At 40.8% G+C, this 18,152-nt stretch overlaps 1 protein-coding gene across 1 annotated transcript in view; it reads right to left on the reverse strand.

Annotated features, from left to right (window-relative positions):
* CEP97 (centrosomal protein 97) overlaps positions 1–18,152 on the reverse strand; it is a 45,206-nt gene that overhangs the window by 12,929 nt on the left and 14,125 nt on the right. Inside the window, exons 6-10 of the mRNA XM_089652907.1 lie at positions 16,369–16,535; positions 15,179–15,343; positions 8,777–8,919; positions 7,564–8,236; positions 1,204–1,279 (exon numbers count right to left, since the gene is read on the reverse strand). Coding sequence (XP_089509033.1) covers positions 1,204–1,279; positions 7,564–8,236; positions 8,777–8,919; positions 15,179–15,343; positions 16,369–16,535 — 1,224 coding nt within the window. The remainder of the gene's footprint in view (positions 1–1,203; positions 1,280–7,563; positions 8,237–8,776; positions 8,920–15,178; positions 15,344–16,368; positions 16,536–18,152) is intronic.

Here is an 18,152-nt window from a genome sequence, read left to right on the forward strand (position 1 = left end):
CCATAGAGGAGACTGGACGGTCCGATCAGGTTCACATGAAAAAACGGACAGACGGACTCTATCAGTCCGCTAGTGTGAAAGGGGTCTTATTTGTGTATAATTCCTTTGTATATGCATTATAATCAAAATATTTTTTTCCTTTGTGTTAGGTAAATTAAACATTTTGCATATGAATATTTCACTACTGAACCTCCTTCACACAAAGACAAACAGGCATTTGCTTTGCATTATTGGGGGAAAAACAGTTTAGCAAGGTATTCTGAAGGCTTTTGCAGTGCTTTACAAGTGCCTCCTAAACGCTACATTGATTTCATAAGTGTTTCTTTTAAGGCCTATGTGATGGTTGAAGCAGGTGGAGCTTTCCATTTACGTAACCTTGTGTACATTTTTGTAAAAAAAACAAAAAAAAAAAAAAAAAAATTGTTTATAGTGTTCAAAAGCTAAAGCTCCAGCTTACATAGCCAACTAAAAGAGTCAGAAATGAACAATTCCTCATACAACATTCTTAATTGCTTTAGTGACCCCACTTACTTTTAATGAATTATGTTTCATGCTGTGCAGGCAGCTGGATCCTGTAGAAACCTTTTGCCCAGTGGTGTCCAGTGGTGTCCAGTCCTCTGTCTCTAAACTTCTATCAATGTGAGAGTTATTAGCTCCAATTCTTCAGTGAAGCTGCAGTGAACAAGCTCCCAACAGGGACTCACCCCCTCTTCTTCCATTAAAAAAAATTGCTTCATAGTGTACACTGCCTGGAACACAATCTGTTATTGGGAGAGTCTCATAATTCTCAGAATTCTCATGCCCATTTACAAATCATGTTACATGCAGTGTACACTATGAAGCAACTTTTTGTAATGGAGGAGGAGGAAAGAGGGGACAGCTCCCGAATGGAGACTTTTTTTTACTGCAGCTTCATAGAAGATCCAAAGCCATTAATTCCTATAATGCCAAAGGTTAATGATAGGGCACCCTACACAGAAGATTTCTCTATGTTCCAGCTGACTTGGCGTTGTGGGACATATTTCATTACAGGTAAGCTAGTTTACTAAAGCTATAAGGAATAATTTTTTTTTTTTTTTTTTAACTTCAGCTTTAAGCCCAAACCATAGCTTTTTAAAAAAAGAAAAAGCAAAAGAAAAAAAAAAAAAAAAAGCAAACCATGTATTTGAGAATGCATTTCCATTTACAGAATGACAGTTATACCTGTTCCCATAGATATTTCACAGCTTCTGTCTGTACAAGTCGTTCCATTTTCTCCTCATCTTTCTCTTTCTTCAGCCTACAGAACAGAATTAAATTTCTAACATCAAAAAAAAAATTCAGAGCACAGATTCAGTGAGCCACAACAGTTTTATATAAGGAATTTCACATTCTGTTCCCCCCCTTTGTGAAAATACTGTATGTCTGTTAATCCAAAGGTTTCAGTCGTTTCTCAAGTTCTGCCTATCCTCTGACTTCCCATCTACTGTATATGCTTGATCCAGGGTAATGATGTCAGACAAGCAAAAAGAATTTTCATCTGACATAAACAAGTCTTTTGATTTAAACACTGCACATATTTACCTAAACTGGTCAGCGGAGTGGGACTACCGGACTTTAAACATTACTACATAGCCACGATCCCTTTTTTGAAAAAAAGTACTTGTCCAGGGACTAAATCAGTGTCCCAATCTTTTTTCCCTCATGACAATCTACTTGTCCTGATAAAAAAACAAATTTTAACCAAAACCGTATTTAAATCTGCTTTAAGTAATGTCCGGGACTTTTAAAAACAAAAGGGGTTCTATGGCGACTTAAACGTTTAATATTTTTAACATTGCGCTGTTTATCGCCTTCTCGGCTGTCTCCAGCATAGCACCCGGGGACTAGCAGGGAGGGGAGAGACCTTGCAGTGTAATGAGCACCGATTGGCTGCTGCACAGGAAAGGGGCGTGTCGGGCTTATTGTTTAATCCTTTCGCTGCCAGAGCTGTTTTTGCGGTTTTTGCACACGTTAAAAAAAATTATTTAAGGCCTGAAGATGACACAAAACCCCCAACATTATATATTTTCTGAAATCAGGGATCCTAGAGAATAAAATAGCGGTAGATCCAATTTTTTATGCACACAATATTATCACAAAGGTCTAGAAAATGAAAAATTTCAGTAAAAAATACACTTAAGTTAATTTTACGGCATAAAAAGCAATAATTTATCCAATTTTTTTGTAAAATATAAAAGATGAGGTTGCATCGAGTAAACAGATATCCAACATGTCAAACCTTAAATCTGTGTGCACTCGTGAAATGGCAACAAACGTTAGTACCGCATGTTCTGTACAGGTGGCCCGACGCCCGGAACATGTGGTTCCAGGCATCGGCGATAGGAATTGCACATCGCTGTTAACTGATTGGTTTGCATACCCCTATTCCCAAGACCTCTCCTGTGATCAAAAATGAAATGTCCCCGTATGATCTCGTACGTTGTTTGTTGTTGTTGTACTGTGCCATGTATTGTCCCCCTTATTGTACAGCGCTGAGCAAACCCTTTGGCGCTATATAAACTCGTAGTAATAATAATAATAATCTCTGAGCACTTGTCAATGAATTGTGGGTGATCTCTGAAGCACTTTAGACTGATAACATCGACACAGGTCCTTAAAAGAAAAGTATGTACAGTGGGGATCGAAAGTTTGGGCACCCCAGCTAAAAATTTGTATTAATGTGCATAAAGAAGCCAAGGAAAGATGGAAAAATCTCCAAAAGGCATCAAATTACAGATTAGACATTCTTATAATATGTCAACAAAAGTTAGATTTTATTTCCATCATTTACACTTTCAAAATAACAGAAAACAAAAAAATGGCGTCTGCAAAAGTTTGGGCACCCTGCAGAATTTATAGCATGCACTGCCCCCTTTGCCAAGCTGAGACCTGCCAGTGTCATGGATTGTTCTCAATCATCGATCAGATGCTGCATCTGTCCCCGGCCAGCTCTTCAGTGAGAACGGAGCGATCAAACACCACTGATCATTCAAACAATCATACAATATCCCTGCTTTTCTCAAAAGTACATAAGCTCTAAAAAAAAATGAAAAACACTGACAAACAATATTGACACAAAAAGTATTCCAATGGGAATAATATATTAAACAAGATACACAATCGTTATGAACGAATATAGTTCATCTCCATAATGTGATCCTTTCGTCCCAAAAGGTTTATACCATAAAAAAATCTTCCTTTCTTCATATATAGTGCACATTCACCAGCACTGACACCTACTAAGTTGTGAGGTGAAAAATTTAAAGTGAAAGCACAACTGGTGTCAGAATCACGTTGTGGAGATGGACTATTGTGTATATTGTTTAATATAAAAATTTTTTTTATCTATTTCACATTGGAATCATTTAGATGTCAATATTTTTTATGTCAATGTTTTAAGGGATTATGTACTTTTGAGAAAAGCGCGGCACGGATATTGTATGATTTTTTTTACATTTAGCACATTTGTGCGAGTATGTGTAGGTGTGGGTGGCTTTTCATTTTTAAATAATTTATTTTGGGGGTAATTTAATATTGCTCACAGGTTTTCATTTATACTACTGATCATTCAGTTCCCCCTCTCCGCTCTGAGCAGAGAACCGTGACTGTCAGTTTCCGGCTTTCTGCTCTGCTACTCCAGTGCTCACTGGAGGGCGGGGCTGGGGAGGAGGCGGGAGGGGCTGGATCAAGTTCTTGGTGGATCGCATAGCGGCTGAGCCAGGTGTCAGACCAGGCTTCTGGGTGGATCCTGACCATACGGTCGAGATCTTTTCAGAGCCTGGACCGGCCCTGTGACATCAGCCGACAGGGGTCCTTAGCCCACTGTCAGCTGAAAACGGATCACAGGAGTGCAGAACGAACTGCACTCCTGTGACATATGTAGTCTTGAGTTTAAATGATTGCAAAGGGATTTTATATCAATAAATCATCACACACACCGGAATGCGAGCAAGTAAAAGGAGAAGTAAAACCGAAATAGCTTTGGCTATTTTACAATCATCTAAACTAAAGACTACATTGGATTTTTACTCTGGTCTTTTTGCATTTGAGAATCTCATTTTTCAGAGTTTGATTTATGTTTTCTACCCAATTTAATTTTTTCCTACACACATGAATTATGGAACAAGCTAACATTACTGAAACATGTTTCCATCTCACTGAGTCTAAGAAACAGAAATAGATTCCAGACGAATTTAGCCTGCAGAGTAAATCTGTTGTTTATATTTTACTTAAACAGGTTATAGATGGAAAGTTAGCTTAACACAACTACTGCTCATATTTCAGCTGCATTCATAGTCTTCATCCTAAAAAAGTTGAAAGGTTAAAAAAGTTTAGAAAAGAACTGCATACACCTGTATTTTCAGGTAAAGTAAATTATATCTAAACTTCATTTTAGTAAAATGCAAAACAACTTAGAATGATGCAAGTCATATATCATACATTTTGTGCTCAAGACTTTGTATAATTTTGCAGCTCTTTTTAGATCAATATCTTTTAATAAAAATGTAGTAATGAGCATTACATGCCACCTCACATTTTGTAGCTATTAAAGATTCTGTTGGTTACCTGGCTTGACAAGTGTCGATTTAAATAATCGGCTGAGCAGGTAGGAAAATTATTGACCGAGCTGTGAATGCATCATATCAGATGAAGTCACTGTTCAAGCATAATAATATATGTGGAAAGGGGAATTGACTAACTTGTTCAGTTGCAGGCTATAGCTAGCTTAAAGCGGAGTTCCAGTTAAAAAAAAGTCAGCAGCTACAAAAACTGTAGCTGCTGACTTTTAAAATATAGACACTTACCCTCAGTCCAGCGGTGTCCTCACCACGGCTGGTTTCACCAGCTGTATTCTCTCCCTGGCGCCGGCATCTTCAGTGTGGGCACCCAGCTGTGACAGCTTGCGGCTTCACAGCCGGGTGCCCACTGCGCATGCGCGAGAAGTGCTGCGCTTTGTGAATGGCCCCAGTCTTCTGGGACCTGTCACGTGTCCCAAAAGACTACGGGGAGAGAGGGTGGAGGACAATTTCCGCTTACGAGGGCCTAGGCTATCGCAGCGAAAGTGGGAGCGGGTACCTGTCAAATTTGGGTACCCGCTCCCCAAAGGTGCCAATCCTTAATGGGGAGTTGGGGACAAATGCTTAAAGCAGAACTTCCCCTTTTGGGTGGAGCTCCGCTTTAAGATCAATTATCATAGATAGTGAGTTGGTTGACTGTCTTTTATGTCTTTAATATACAGCAAGGGTGCTCAACATCTTCAAGAACGAGGGCCACTTAAATGATTTGGTAACTGGTCGCAGGCAACAAAGAAATTCAGTGGTTTAGAATTTAAAATTTTTTATTTTGAATAGAATAATGAACATTTTCCTCCTGTAGCCACTGAATACCAGCAGAAGGGATAGGATGATAAACTGGCTTTCAGCAGTAGCAGGAGGAAAATGGAGAGGGTCAGTTCCTGTATATGCCACCCCCGCTGCCCCTCCTGTCCAAGTGTAAAACAGAATGTGACAGGGAGGCCACATGGACCCCCTAGAGCAGTGGTGGGCAACCTTTTTTTTCAACTGAGCCAAATCTCGCCAAAACTACGACTGAAATTTATTTTGAGAGCCACATTTTAAAACTGAAAATACATAGGATGGTACACTGTTTTTAGTTTCAATAAGTTTTTATAGTAATTCATCCCCCATAGTAATTCATCCCCCATATAGTAATTCATCCCCCATAGTAATTCATCCCCCATATAGTAATTCATCCCCCATATAGTAATTCATCCCCCATATAGTAATTCATCCCCCATATAGTAATTCATCCCCATAGTAATTCATCCCCCCTATAGTAATTCATCCCCCCTATAGTAATTCATCCCCCCTATAGTAATTCATCCCCCATATAGTAATTCATCCCCCATATAGTAATTCATCCCCCCTATAGTAATTCATCCCCCATATTAATTCATCCCTCATAGTAGTAGTAAGTAAGTAGCAAGTAGTAAGCCAAGTCCCCCCTGTGTCAATTCACTTACCTTTGCTCCACGCGTTCCTCTCGCCGTGTTCCCGCGCCGTTCCGGTCTTCAGGGCGGACTGTGAGAGGAGCCTAGCTCCTCTCACGTTCGTCACGCTGCCCCACCTACACACATCCTGACAGCCAATCACTGGCTATCAGGATGTGAGTGGCAGCAAGACTGGCCAATCATTGCATTTGAGCGCGCTGCCCTGGCTGTTTTTTTTTCGGATCACGCTGCAGAGTCCCTGCCGCCCGAGAGGAGGGAGGGGAGCGGGCGCCCGGCACACAAGAGCCACATTAAAGCGTGTAAAGAGCCACATGTGGCTCGCGAGCCGCGGCTTGCCGACCACTGCCCTAGAGCAACCCCTGATGCTATGTCAGTGATTGGGGGAGGAGGGATTGTGGTAAAAATAGGTCTCAACTTATGGGGTTTTACCGCCCCCCCAAACTGCAAAATATAAATGAGTCCTTATTGTCCTCAGCCCCCTATAAGTCTTCTTTCACACTGATGCGCTACGGTTTACCCACACCACGGGTGCAGTACAGTGCATCTGCGGCTTTCCTGCAGGTTTGCTGTGCTTCGCCATAGACTTCGATTATATCTTGTAAGTGTGGTGTACTTTTTGAAGGTGCACCAAGACTCCTGCATTCAGTTTGAGGTCGAGGGCTGTATCAGAGGGCAGTGAGGGTCACATGTGGCCCACAGGCCACAAGTTGAGCACCCCTGATGTACAAGGTAACCTTTTGTAAGTCAAGCTATTGTATTTGCTTCCATGTCATGTTCACAACAATGTCTGTTATAAATAATGGTAATAGGAGTATAGTAATAACAATGAAGTCAATTTTAAAACAGCAGAATGGCCTAGCTTCAAAAAAGAAGCACACAGCTCTAATGCACAGCAAGGTGCTTTACATATGTGCACTGCACACCACTGGCTTTGGAACTCCAAAGTAAGTGGACCACAAAACAAAATTAAGGAAAAATAGATTGACAGGAGATCCCAGCCACATGCCCTAGCAAAGTAATGTGACGAGTCTCTCCTCCACTGTGTAAAGCAGAGAGAACTCAATTGGGAACTGCAGGGCACACAACTTGGCCTGCATTTTACATATGAGGCGTAAAATTTAAGCCATGTAGAGTAGATAACGACATCCATTCTCTATTATAATTTAGCTCCTATGTGGCAGTAATGGGGTTTTGTAGATTCACTTTTAGGTAGGTGTAAGGTTCAATATATACATAGATTTTTTTTCTTTAACTAAGCCAACCACTTTGACAGGGTAAAATGCGAAGTTAATGGTCAGCATGACATTTAGGCAAATTTTCAGTACATTTGATAATGGCAGGTCTCCTTATTAAATTATACTTTTTTAGAACAGTAAACAAAGAACTTTAGGAGAATAGGAAATTTGTTTCAAGTAAACAGACACTGTTTCTAGCCTCTCTTTCTGCATCCATCCTTAAGAATTTCCCCTTGTGTAGGGGTAAAATGATCTTTTTACTGCTAAAACAGCAATAGCATCCTCTTTGAGACCTACCTTATGACTTCTTCACTTAAGAAGATGATATACTCATGCATTCTGCTTAGTTTGATTTCATAGTATACTTCCTTGATTTTGGGATTGTATTTCCTTGCGTAGTAGCCCCTCCAGAGCGACTGAAGTTTTGTAGCAGCTCTGTTCATAGAATTTAGCTTATCTGCATCATTGTTCTGAAGACAAAACACTTGGCTATTTCCTCCATTACTGCAATAAGAGTCATTGCTTAGTGGCTTTACATCAGAGGATGTGAAGTTATTAGTGAGGCTTGCTTTCACATTCTCATTTAACATCACAGTCTGATTAATGGGATCATTTTCTCTTCCCATTTCAAATTCTACCTGTTCCTCATACGAACTTGTGGAGAACTTCTTTGTTTTTGTGGTATTAAATTCCAACACAGTTTCATTAGCGCTTGCTTCATTTGACAAGCCTGGTATTCTCATTTCTACTGTGGGAGATACCGGGGATAAACCTGGTGCAACAGGCACAAAAGTCGATTCAGAGGAAAGAAGGCTGCAATTTAATTTGTCCTCATCAGTCTGGATATCTTCTAAATAAAGGCTATTATAGTTTGATGTGCCAGAATGAGCAGGACTTAATGGAATGTTTCTTAAAGCATAATCTTCACTGACACTTGTACCAAGCCAGTTGTTTACTTTCACAGTAGGCTCTAGGAAACAAAATAAAATAGTTCACGTTTAGGCTTTTTAAATAGGAAGAAGGAAAACAAAAATAAGAAGAAAGTATACACATGTAAAGGTCATGGAATGGAAAGAATGCCACGTTATATGTAGAAACAAGTTTAACAACTATTGAAATATGAAAACAGGTGGAGAATGTCTGATGCGGTTATTTCAAACAAGAGCTGGAATTTTTCCGAAGTAAAAAAGCTGAAGTCTGGAAAGAATCTGAAAAAGCAGGTTCTGGTATCAAGTGGAAAGAGTCAGGAAACATTAAAATAGACAGGAAGCAAAAAGAAATGTAAGTATACTTGAAGAAAAAGAATGAAAAAATAATGGGGTGATCATCTATTTTCATATGAAATTTGCCTAAAATGCTCCAGACAAACATTTAGGCAGAATAGTTCATCACTATCGGTTGTAACACTGATCCTTACGCAATCAAACTCTCAGTTTCTGACAGCCCAAAAGCCCATAATTTTCAATGCAAAATAACCATACCATGAAAAAAATTTAGTTTGTCTGCTTACCACAATTATTAGATCGCAGGAGAGGTGGAGTTGAGATCTGTGGCTCAGTCAAGGAAAATGATCTTGTATTTGGTGTAGAGGAGAGGTGGCTTTCATTGCGAATTTCATTGCGAATCTGGTTCATTAACTGTCTCTGGTGCAATCTATTAAAAATAACCATTTGTATCAGTGCTCAAAAGAAAACAGATCAATTGCATTGCTCACCAATGCATGTAAATGTAGTCATGTGATTTATCCTTACAGAACATATTAAAGCATGAAATACAAATAATCAGTAAAACTGATGTTAGTACTTACCGTAAAATCCATTCCTTGGAGTTCCTTGCAGGTGAACAGGAATTCAGATTGTTGGGTTTTACTGCCATCCACAGGAAGAATGGACCCTGGCAAAGTTGTACTAAGCACACGCTCAAACACGGAGGGAAGGGGTCTGCTGTGTCCCTCAATGGACTCCAAGAAATATAAATGTTTTTAACCTTCATTGAGGGACACAAAAATTCACAGACTGTTTGGATGTTCAAAAGCATTCTGAGGGCTGGGCAACAGAGCAACAACCACCTGCAGGCCAAAGGAAAGAGGACTGTGGAGCTGCCACAAGACCAAAGGATGGGAAAGAATAGATACTCTGGGACTAGACTGGCGAGTTGGAAACAACCAGGCAGGCTGAGGAGAACTAAACATATCCTCCTTGGAACACGAAAAATACCTTTGGAACAGCCCCAGAGGAACCTCAGAGGAATTCTGCATACAAACAAGAATATATGCCTGGTTGGAAGCCCAAACAAGAGAAGATATTCAAGGCCTTTCCTCAATAGGCTCCAAATTGGTCATGGAAAGAGGACCTAACCCTATTTGGACAAGCCTCATGAAAACAGTAAAGGGTTCCCAATGCCTTCCTGGGGGTACATGCCACTTAAGACTAGTGTGCTCTGCCTATTGACCACCCAGGGAGACACACACATCCTCCTCAGATGAGCTTGGCCTGCTGTGTGAGGCATATGTATAAGCGTGAACCTCTTCCTCTGAATAGTGCCTACCAGGAAAGAGGAACTGGTGTACAGTAAATGGCTTTCAAAGGAGGTCAGTAAGCATGAGGCCATCACTCATAGTATTGATCAAACAGGGACTTGTCTACTTTTCCTTGTGCAGGAAAGACTCCTATCCATTGTTGGTGGTGAAGATACAGTAGTATTTTGATGGTGTCCAACATATTCTGGTCTAGGAGACCTGTGAAAGCCAGGATCCCACGAAGCAGAGAAAACCACCTGTTCTGAAAGACCAAAAGGCAGCTCGGGGAAGGGAGAATATCTCTGAAGATAAATATATAGATGGCAGAGTCCTTACCAACCCCTAAAAGATAAGGCTTTGTATACACAACAGGGACTACCTGGTCCATGAAAGCAGACATTCTACTCTGCTCATGAACTAAATCTGCAAGAGTGGAAGCAATGACTGATGTTGGCGACAAACAAAAGTCTTCAAAAGGTGACTCTGACGGTCTCTTTGTCTGTTACTCTTTGGGAAGTGTATAAAAGGTTATTAGGGGACATATCATATAGTTGGCTTCCAGGTGGTATAAGGAACGGGACCAACAACGGCAGACTTTGGAACGTGAGCTTGAAAGGGTTATGGTGCTGTTTAAGCAGTCTCCAATGGCTGAGCTCTGACAGAAGGTAGATCGTCTTTGCAGATCTCAATCTTTGTCTGACTGACGAGGCTGAGCGCCATTTGCGATGGTTTCGTCAGAAGTTTTAAGCAAATAGCAACAAAATAGGGACTATGTTAGCTAATAAGTTACGATCGTTTGCCCCTCAACGACATAAGTATACTCTGAAAACTAGGAAGTGTCCGAGAACCTCTAATCCCAGGCATATAGTGCATGAGTTTTCTCATCATCTCTTGAAACTTTATGCTGGCGCAGGGGACGCCCCAGCTGATGTCATTGACACGTTCCTTCGGGAGACTGCTTTACCTCATATAACAGACGATCAAAAGGACATGCTGAGCGCTGATATTACACAGGACGAGCTTCGCCAGACGATTCAATCTTTGAAGGTGCATAAGAGTGCTGGCCCAGATGGTTTTACGGCTCTCTTTTATAAAAAATTTTGCAATGTTGTAGTTCCTGTTTTGGCCGAGGTATTCAATCAGCTTACGCAGGATGGTCACCTGACTTCGGAAATGCTAAAGGCCCAGATTGTGATGATTCCTAAACCGGGGAAAGATCAACAATCATGGTGGAATTATCGCCCTACTTCTCTGTTGAATGTGCATGTGAAAATTCTGACTAAAACTCTGGCCAATAGATTGAATGTGTTAATCCCTACCTTAATTGATAAGGATCAAGTGGGTTTCATGCCTCGGCGCCAGGCGGCCGATAGTATTCGACGCTCCATTTTAATTAGTCATTTCGCTCGAATGCATTCCCGTGATCTTATGTTTCTGTCCTTGGATATGACTAAAGCCTTTGATACTCTTTCCTGGACTTATTTACAGAGGGCCTTGCAGAGGTGGGGTGTGGGAAATGATTTTCTTCAGTGGATTTATAGACTTTATAGTATTCCATCCACTATGGTCTGTTATCATGGGGTTGAATCCTCTCAGTTTCCAATTAAGGGTGGTATGCATCAGGGTTGTCCTCCGTCTCCTCTTCTTTTCATCATGGCCCTTGAACCCCTCGCTTTTTGCATTCGGCTTCATCTAGACATTTTGGGTCTCTTGGCAGCATTGCATCATAAGATTGCCCTATTTGCGGACGATATTCTGATGTATCTTTCGTTTCACCTTATTTCTCTCCCCAATCTCTTGTCACTTCTGACCGATTTTGCTCATCTCTCGGGATTACAAGTAAATCCTACTAAGACAGTGGCTATGAACGTCTCCCTTCCCCAACCGCTTGTGACACACCTTCAATCTAATTTTCCTTTCAAAGGACCTCCTCTCTTCCTTATTTCGAAGTTAAACTTACACCTTCTTATGATTTGTTGTATCAGGCGAACATTCCTCCTCTGCTTTCTTATCTAACCCAGTTGCTCTCTTCTTGGCAATCCATGTCCTTATCTTGGTTTGGTATGGCTCAAACGATTAAAAAGGACTTAACTTCCCAAGCTACTGTATCCTTTTTGAGTGCTCCTGTTCGGATTCCACCCCATATACTCTGTATCTTACAACGCCAAATTTTACGGTTTGTATGGGCTTCGGGACGTCCTCGTTTGTCTAATCAGTTGCTTTACCGCCCACATATTCGGGGTGGTCTTGGTCTTCCGAACGTTCATCATTACTATATTGCAGCCCAAGTTACTCCCCTTATTCAGCTTTTTTCTCTCAAGGACTTACCCTTGTGGGCACTGATAGATACTTTGGACACACATCCCCTTCTGCCTTCAGTCTTGCCCTGGCTTCCTCCGTCCTGAACTGTTGAATCCTGTCCTGACTCACTCTTTAAAAATTTGGGACTCGTGTAAGTATTCGGCAGGTCTCTTGGTGGATAACTCATGGTTTTACGATGGTTCACTCGTTAATCATGGGTCAAGGTATGCGAACGTTTGCGAAGCTTCGGAAGTCATGCTATTCCTCTGTCGGAGTTATATTATTAATTGCAATTACGTCATTTTGTTGTACCTTTGCTTCGTAGACGGGATTCCCCCCTTTTCTGGCTTTGAATTTCTTTGTAAGGCGTCGGCTTCCACTAAAGGTGCCCTATCTCACATTTATCAATCTGGAATCATATGGCTCAACCTCTACCTGCTTACTGTGCGCAATGGAATGTGGAGCTTCAGATGGAAATTTCTGCTGAGGATTGGGGGTCTATGTGGCAAGGGGTTTCCAGATGCTCTCGTACAATACCGGCATCGAAGAACTCCTATAAAGTAATTTCGAGATGGTATTTTACCCCATCTCGATTAGCTAAATTTATACCAGATTATGACTCTCAGCATTTTCGAGGCTGCTCTCTAGAGGGTACGATGCTCCACATTTGGTGGATCTGTCCAGTGGCCCACCGCTTGTGGACTAGAGTTTATAATCTTATTTATTCAGTTACATCCATTAACCATAAAAAATATCCTATTGAGGGCTTACTTTTTAAGCCTTCGTGGCCTACCTCGCAGATCACTGGTCAATTTTTTTTTTTTTATGGCTACTAAGCAGACTATTGCCGGTTCTCGGAAAACCCCTATACAATTTGAGGAGCTCAGGTCCAGAATCCAAGGTTTCTTTATCAATGAAAAATTGACGGTGATGTTGGAGGATAAACATAAGTTTCTCTCCGTTTGGCAACCATAGATGGATTACCATCTGGTTTCTCGTTTTACCACGAAACTTAACATATGATGTGTTGGGTTTTGCCTCTTCATTCCCCTTATGTGGGGATCATGTCTCCCGGCTCTCCCCCCCCTCCCCCAGGCGAACTCCTTTTCTTTGCTGGCCTGTTTCTTTCTTCTCTCCACTCTTTTTCTTTCTTTTGTTTTCCTGTTTTCTATGGATTGGGGGCTTTTTTGACCCCTTGGCCCTCTCTGGATCTACTTGACTCTTTTTTTCTTCTCTCTCTCTCTCTCCTTTCATATGGTTTGTTTATATTAGACCAATTGTCTATCATTTGTTATTGTCATCTAACAAATCTATGATTCTCAGGGACAATATTGCCTCATGGACTTGGCTCTCTTTGTGTTTTCTTTTTTTTTGCTGCCTTCTTGCATGTAGCTTTTATATTTCTGAATGTCGTTGTGGGCCTTGCAGCCCTCTGCCTTACACAGTGTTATCTAGACCACAGTGTGAGTCTGATACGTATAATTCTGTGTTTGTTGTATGATGTTTCCCTATCCTCTATTGTTTGTTGTCACTTTGTATCATACGATTTGTCATGGTTTGTATGTTTCTTTCAACATGCTTAATAAAATCTTTGGTAAGAGAAAAGGTTTCTCTGATATACCCCTGCAAGAGAGGAGAGAAAGTAGACAACCTTTCTGATGACAAGGGCCGTAAAGGGCCGCTTACTGTGGACCTATGCAGCAAGGGGCAGCTAAAAACTAACAAGGCAAAATCAAGCCAGATTTTGCAGGTCCTAGGATCTTCAGGAAAATGCTGTCTACTAGGATCCTTTAAGCTTACCCTCTTCAAAAGGTGTCATCAGTGTATCACATAACAGGGATGCAAGGAAAGGGAACTAAGCTTAAACGCAAGATTCTGAAGAGCATCAAGTGCACCGGTACAACACAGATGATACAGATCCCTAACATGGTGAGGGAGAGTCAAGGCTGGTCCCAGACAACCTAGTGAGACAGAAACAGTACCAGGTACAACTGGGTAAATAGCATTTTCCAAGGATAGGGAAACTCTCTAAAACAAAGAGGTTGCTTAGATGGGATTCAGCTATTAAATCCTTGCTGATACAGGGTCTACTAGAGCAAATGGTCCAAGGGTGAGGGGAATCTATGAAAACCTGGGCAAGTACACCAATCAGTGCTGAAGCAGGAGGGAGGGCAGGAGACATAACTAGAGAGATTGTTGGTAGCAAGAGCTTAGCCTGAGTGCACAAGGGGGCTCTCTCTGCATCTGGCGGAGGGGGACCATTTTGAGGAATTTAACCCATTCTATGACAGTTTGGCAGAATAGGGTCATAGCCCACACATGACGGAGGACTGAACCTCTTAGAGCAAATTTGAAACTTAGGGAGGGATTCCAACTGCTGTTCTGTAGAATATTTAAAGAATCCTTAAAGGATGAATACGCCCTCTACCGGCCAAGTAGTTTTCCTGTAAGGCGAGTCACTGACAGATCCACAGTGGGCATGGACAAACATTTAATAAGTTCCATCTCAAGGGGAAATAGTTCCGACACGCTCTCAGGTGGGGCCCAGGATCAGGGTAATCCCAGTCCGTGTAGAGAAATACCCCGAAAAGCAGGTTTATTAAAAAGGTCTTTTTCCGCTGTAAGAGCTCTAAAAATGCATTCCTCACTGAAAGGACAAAAAAAATAATTGGCTGGGATTGAATCGAGTTCAGGGGCCCTCCTCAAAGCTCACTTTAAAGAGAAGCTCCAGTCTCCCCCCAAAAAATGAAAAGTCAGCAGCTACATATACTGTATGCAAACAAGCAGAACTTCTGTTTTTGGGTAATGCTCCATTTTAAACTTGCAGCAAAACACTGCAGTATTACCTATAATTTTATGAAACAATGTAGTTTCACATTACCGCCAAAAGAGACAAACAAAAAAAAAATGATGTTTGGTCTACTGAGTGAATCTATGTTGGCACAAATACAATACCACTATGAAACATCCAATTTCAGAAACAATTTCTAATTGACTTTTTAGACGAACATGTGGTGAAAACATGTACAGTAACATTTTGTCAGCTTTGTGTGAGGGTGCACATTTACAAGAAAATAATTTGAACATCTTTACCTTTGTTTGCTTAATATTTTTTCTAGTTTTGCATCCTCCTCAGTTTGCAGGCCATTTGCTGAGGTCAAAGGACACACAGAAGCCAGGTATGATGCAAGAGGTACATGCTGGCCTGGCCTGTATGATCTCCCTTTACCTTGACTATAAAGCCATTCAGCTTTCAGACTAGAAAACAAAAGAATAATGAAAATAAATACATTAAGGTAAACAAACCTCTGAAAAGCCAACAGATCTAGAATACAAGTCTCCCTTTCGAATGTTCCCATTTTAAAGTGATACCAAATGCTTACCTTTTTTTTTTTTTTTAAATAAAAAATAGGTTTATAGATACCTGCTCCGTGCAACAATATTGCAAGGAGCAGTCCATTATCTTTAGCAGTCCTAGACCAGAGCTGTTCTCATCTTTTTCCTGCGGGTACCTCCGTAGCAAGTCATGTGCTATGGGGCTACCCGTGCAGGCGCACCCCTGAGCTGGGCTGTGTGCATCTATAGGCACATACAGCACAGCTCGGCCACGCACCTCTCCCCCACAGCTCCCTCCTAAGACTTAGTTTACACTTTAGAACAACTTTAAATCATGCACTAACTGCAATAATAATGCAATAGTTATAAAATCTAAACTTAACAGTTGGCACTAGACATACAGTACATTATTTAGGAAGCTATGGTGGACGTATCATTAAAAACACACATCCCACTGTGTCTGACACAAGGAAGCATGGGCCTGGTTCCTCAATCACACAGAGCTGCTCCCCTGATAACTGGCGATCTGATGACTGATGGAGGAATAATCAAACAGCAGGAGGGGTTCAGGAGTGCAAACGTACAAGACGAATAAAGCAGAAGCAGGGAGCTTCTTGCACTGCAGGTACACGGGTACAACTTCTGATATACAGCTATAAAGGTTGCAGGCACAGGGAATGCACTGATACTGTATTTTCAGATGAAATTCCAGGCAACAAGGTATGTTTTTCAGGGTATTACTTAGACAGAAGTAAAATGTTTAGATCCTTCCTATAGCATATATCTTTAATTTTTGAGTTCAGGTCCACTTTAACAAAAAAAAAAAAAAAATCTTCAGTGCTGGTAATCTAAAACATTTACAAAATATACCTAAAATGTCTTCTACAATTGACATCACACACAAATATTTGATTGAACAAATGTATATATCATATGCAGTGATTTACCTTTCTTTTTGAGAAACTACATATCCATCTAGAACTCTGAGGTTCAAACACCAGCTAACAATGTAAGGTCTGTAGTCAAAGCCAGGTATTGAGGGTGTGGCCATCACACAGGGATTGTTCATGATTGACAACTGTTCCAAGTCAGTAAGACCTGCAAGATATGAAACCTGGCAAAAGGCAAAGAGGGATTTTAGTGTCAGTAGCTGAACTAATCATTTGCTAAAGATCTATATAGCAAACAAAATCCTAAAACACAGTTTGCAAAAACAAAACTGCAACCATTAACAGACTGGTTTAAATGTGATTGGAACTTTCTGTTATTTTGCTACTCACCACCCATGAAGCAACAGTCAGTCTGTGTCTAGCAGGCTGTGTGTTAGTTTTAGTGAGATTTTTTTTTTTATTACAATAATGTACCATCTGTATTCATTTACTAAGCATATTAGACTTTCTGCTTGAAATTGTGAGAATTCTACAAAAGCATTTTGCCGTTGTGCTCAGTGAATTCTAAAATCCTCATTCACAGTACGGCATATATAACCCCATAAATAAATAATACACCCCCACTACAGCATTCCTCTGGCACTTCTAAATTAGTTAGGGAGCCACTAAAGCTAGAAGTAGTCCCCCAATCAAGGATTGTGATGTCATGCTTTGGAGAAACAGGGTATATCTCCAATTTTGCCTCATGACCTGTACACTATTCTTGCTGTTTTTAAATGTCTCCCTATAAGATAGGTGAGCAATACGGCTGTGGCTACCCGAGTGAGTCTCTTTAAAAGATGCTCTTGAGAGTTATATGTGAGGGGCGTTCAAGTCAATCCAGGACTTTTCATTTTACAGATATAAAAAAGGATGCTAGCGTGGTGGTACTACATGCAGTAGTAAGTGGCACGTATGTTCTATTACTGATAGGCGGTGCACATGTCACGGGCCAGTCCAGAAAGCATTAATCAAGATGGCAAACAACAGTGTTAGTGCATGCATGGAACAGCATGATGAAGTTTCTTGTGAACAAAGGTGTAAAACCCACGGATATCTACAGAAGACTTCAAGCAAGGTACGGTGATGAGATGCTCAGCCAAAGTAAGACATCTGAATGGTGTATATGTTTAAAAAACGGCTGTATGTCCGTCAATGATAATCCCGGGTGTGGTGGTTCCCAGGCAACAGTAGTCATTCCTCTGAATTCAGCACGTGGAACGCCTGATCCAGAATAATAATTGACACATAACCTGTCATTAAATTGCAGGTAAAGTGATGGCAAGTGGCGTTATTCATGTGGATTTTTTACCCTGTGGTGACACTATCAACAGTGAATATTATTGGGAAGTATTGCCACATGTCCCTTACAGCCCGAACATCGCTTTGAGTGATTTCTACCTGTGGCTAAGCCAGAAATGAACAATGTACTCGTTAGACCTGTTTTTGTATACTATGTACTAGAAATGCCATAAATGGTTCCGTACATAGAAACCAGAATACATTTTTGAAATCTTTAACATACATAACAATAAGCATAGTTGTGTTTCAGTTGTATTAATGACTTGTAACAGACAAGGATGGTTTGTCAGTTATTTACATACAAGAAGCCACAATAAGAGAGGCAATTCACTACTAATAACTTTTACTAATGCAATGGTATATTTAACAGACCTCAGTCCTGCTGGCTAGTAAAACTCAAATATATCTGTGCAGATAAATGTGGAAAATAGACATACTAAGCCTTTCTTAATGGGACCTGTTTTAGCCTACGGCATACCAACAATAGAGCATACACAGAA

This window comes from Staurois parvus, unplaced genomic scaffold (genome assembly GCF_062004578.1).
Source record: "Staurois parvus isolate SC_StPar_1 unplaced genomic scaffold, SC_StPar_1.0 ptg000696l, whole genome shotgun sequence".
In the NCBI taxonomy this organism is placed as follows: domain Eukaryota; kingdom Metazoa; phylum Chordata; class Amphibia; order Anura; family Ranidae; genus Staurois; species Staurois parvus.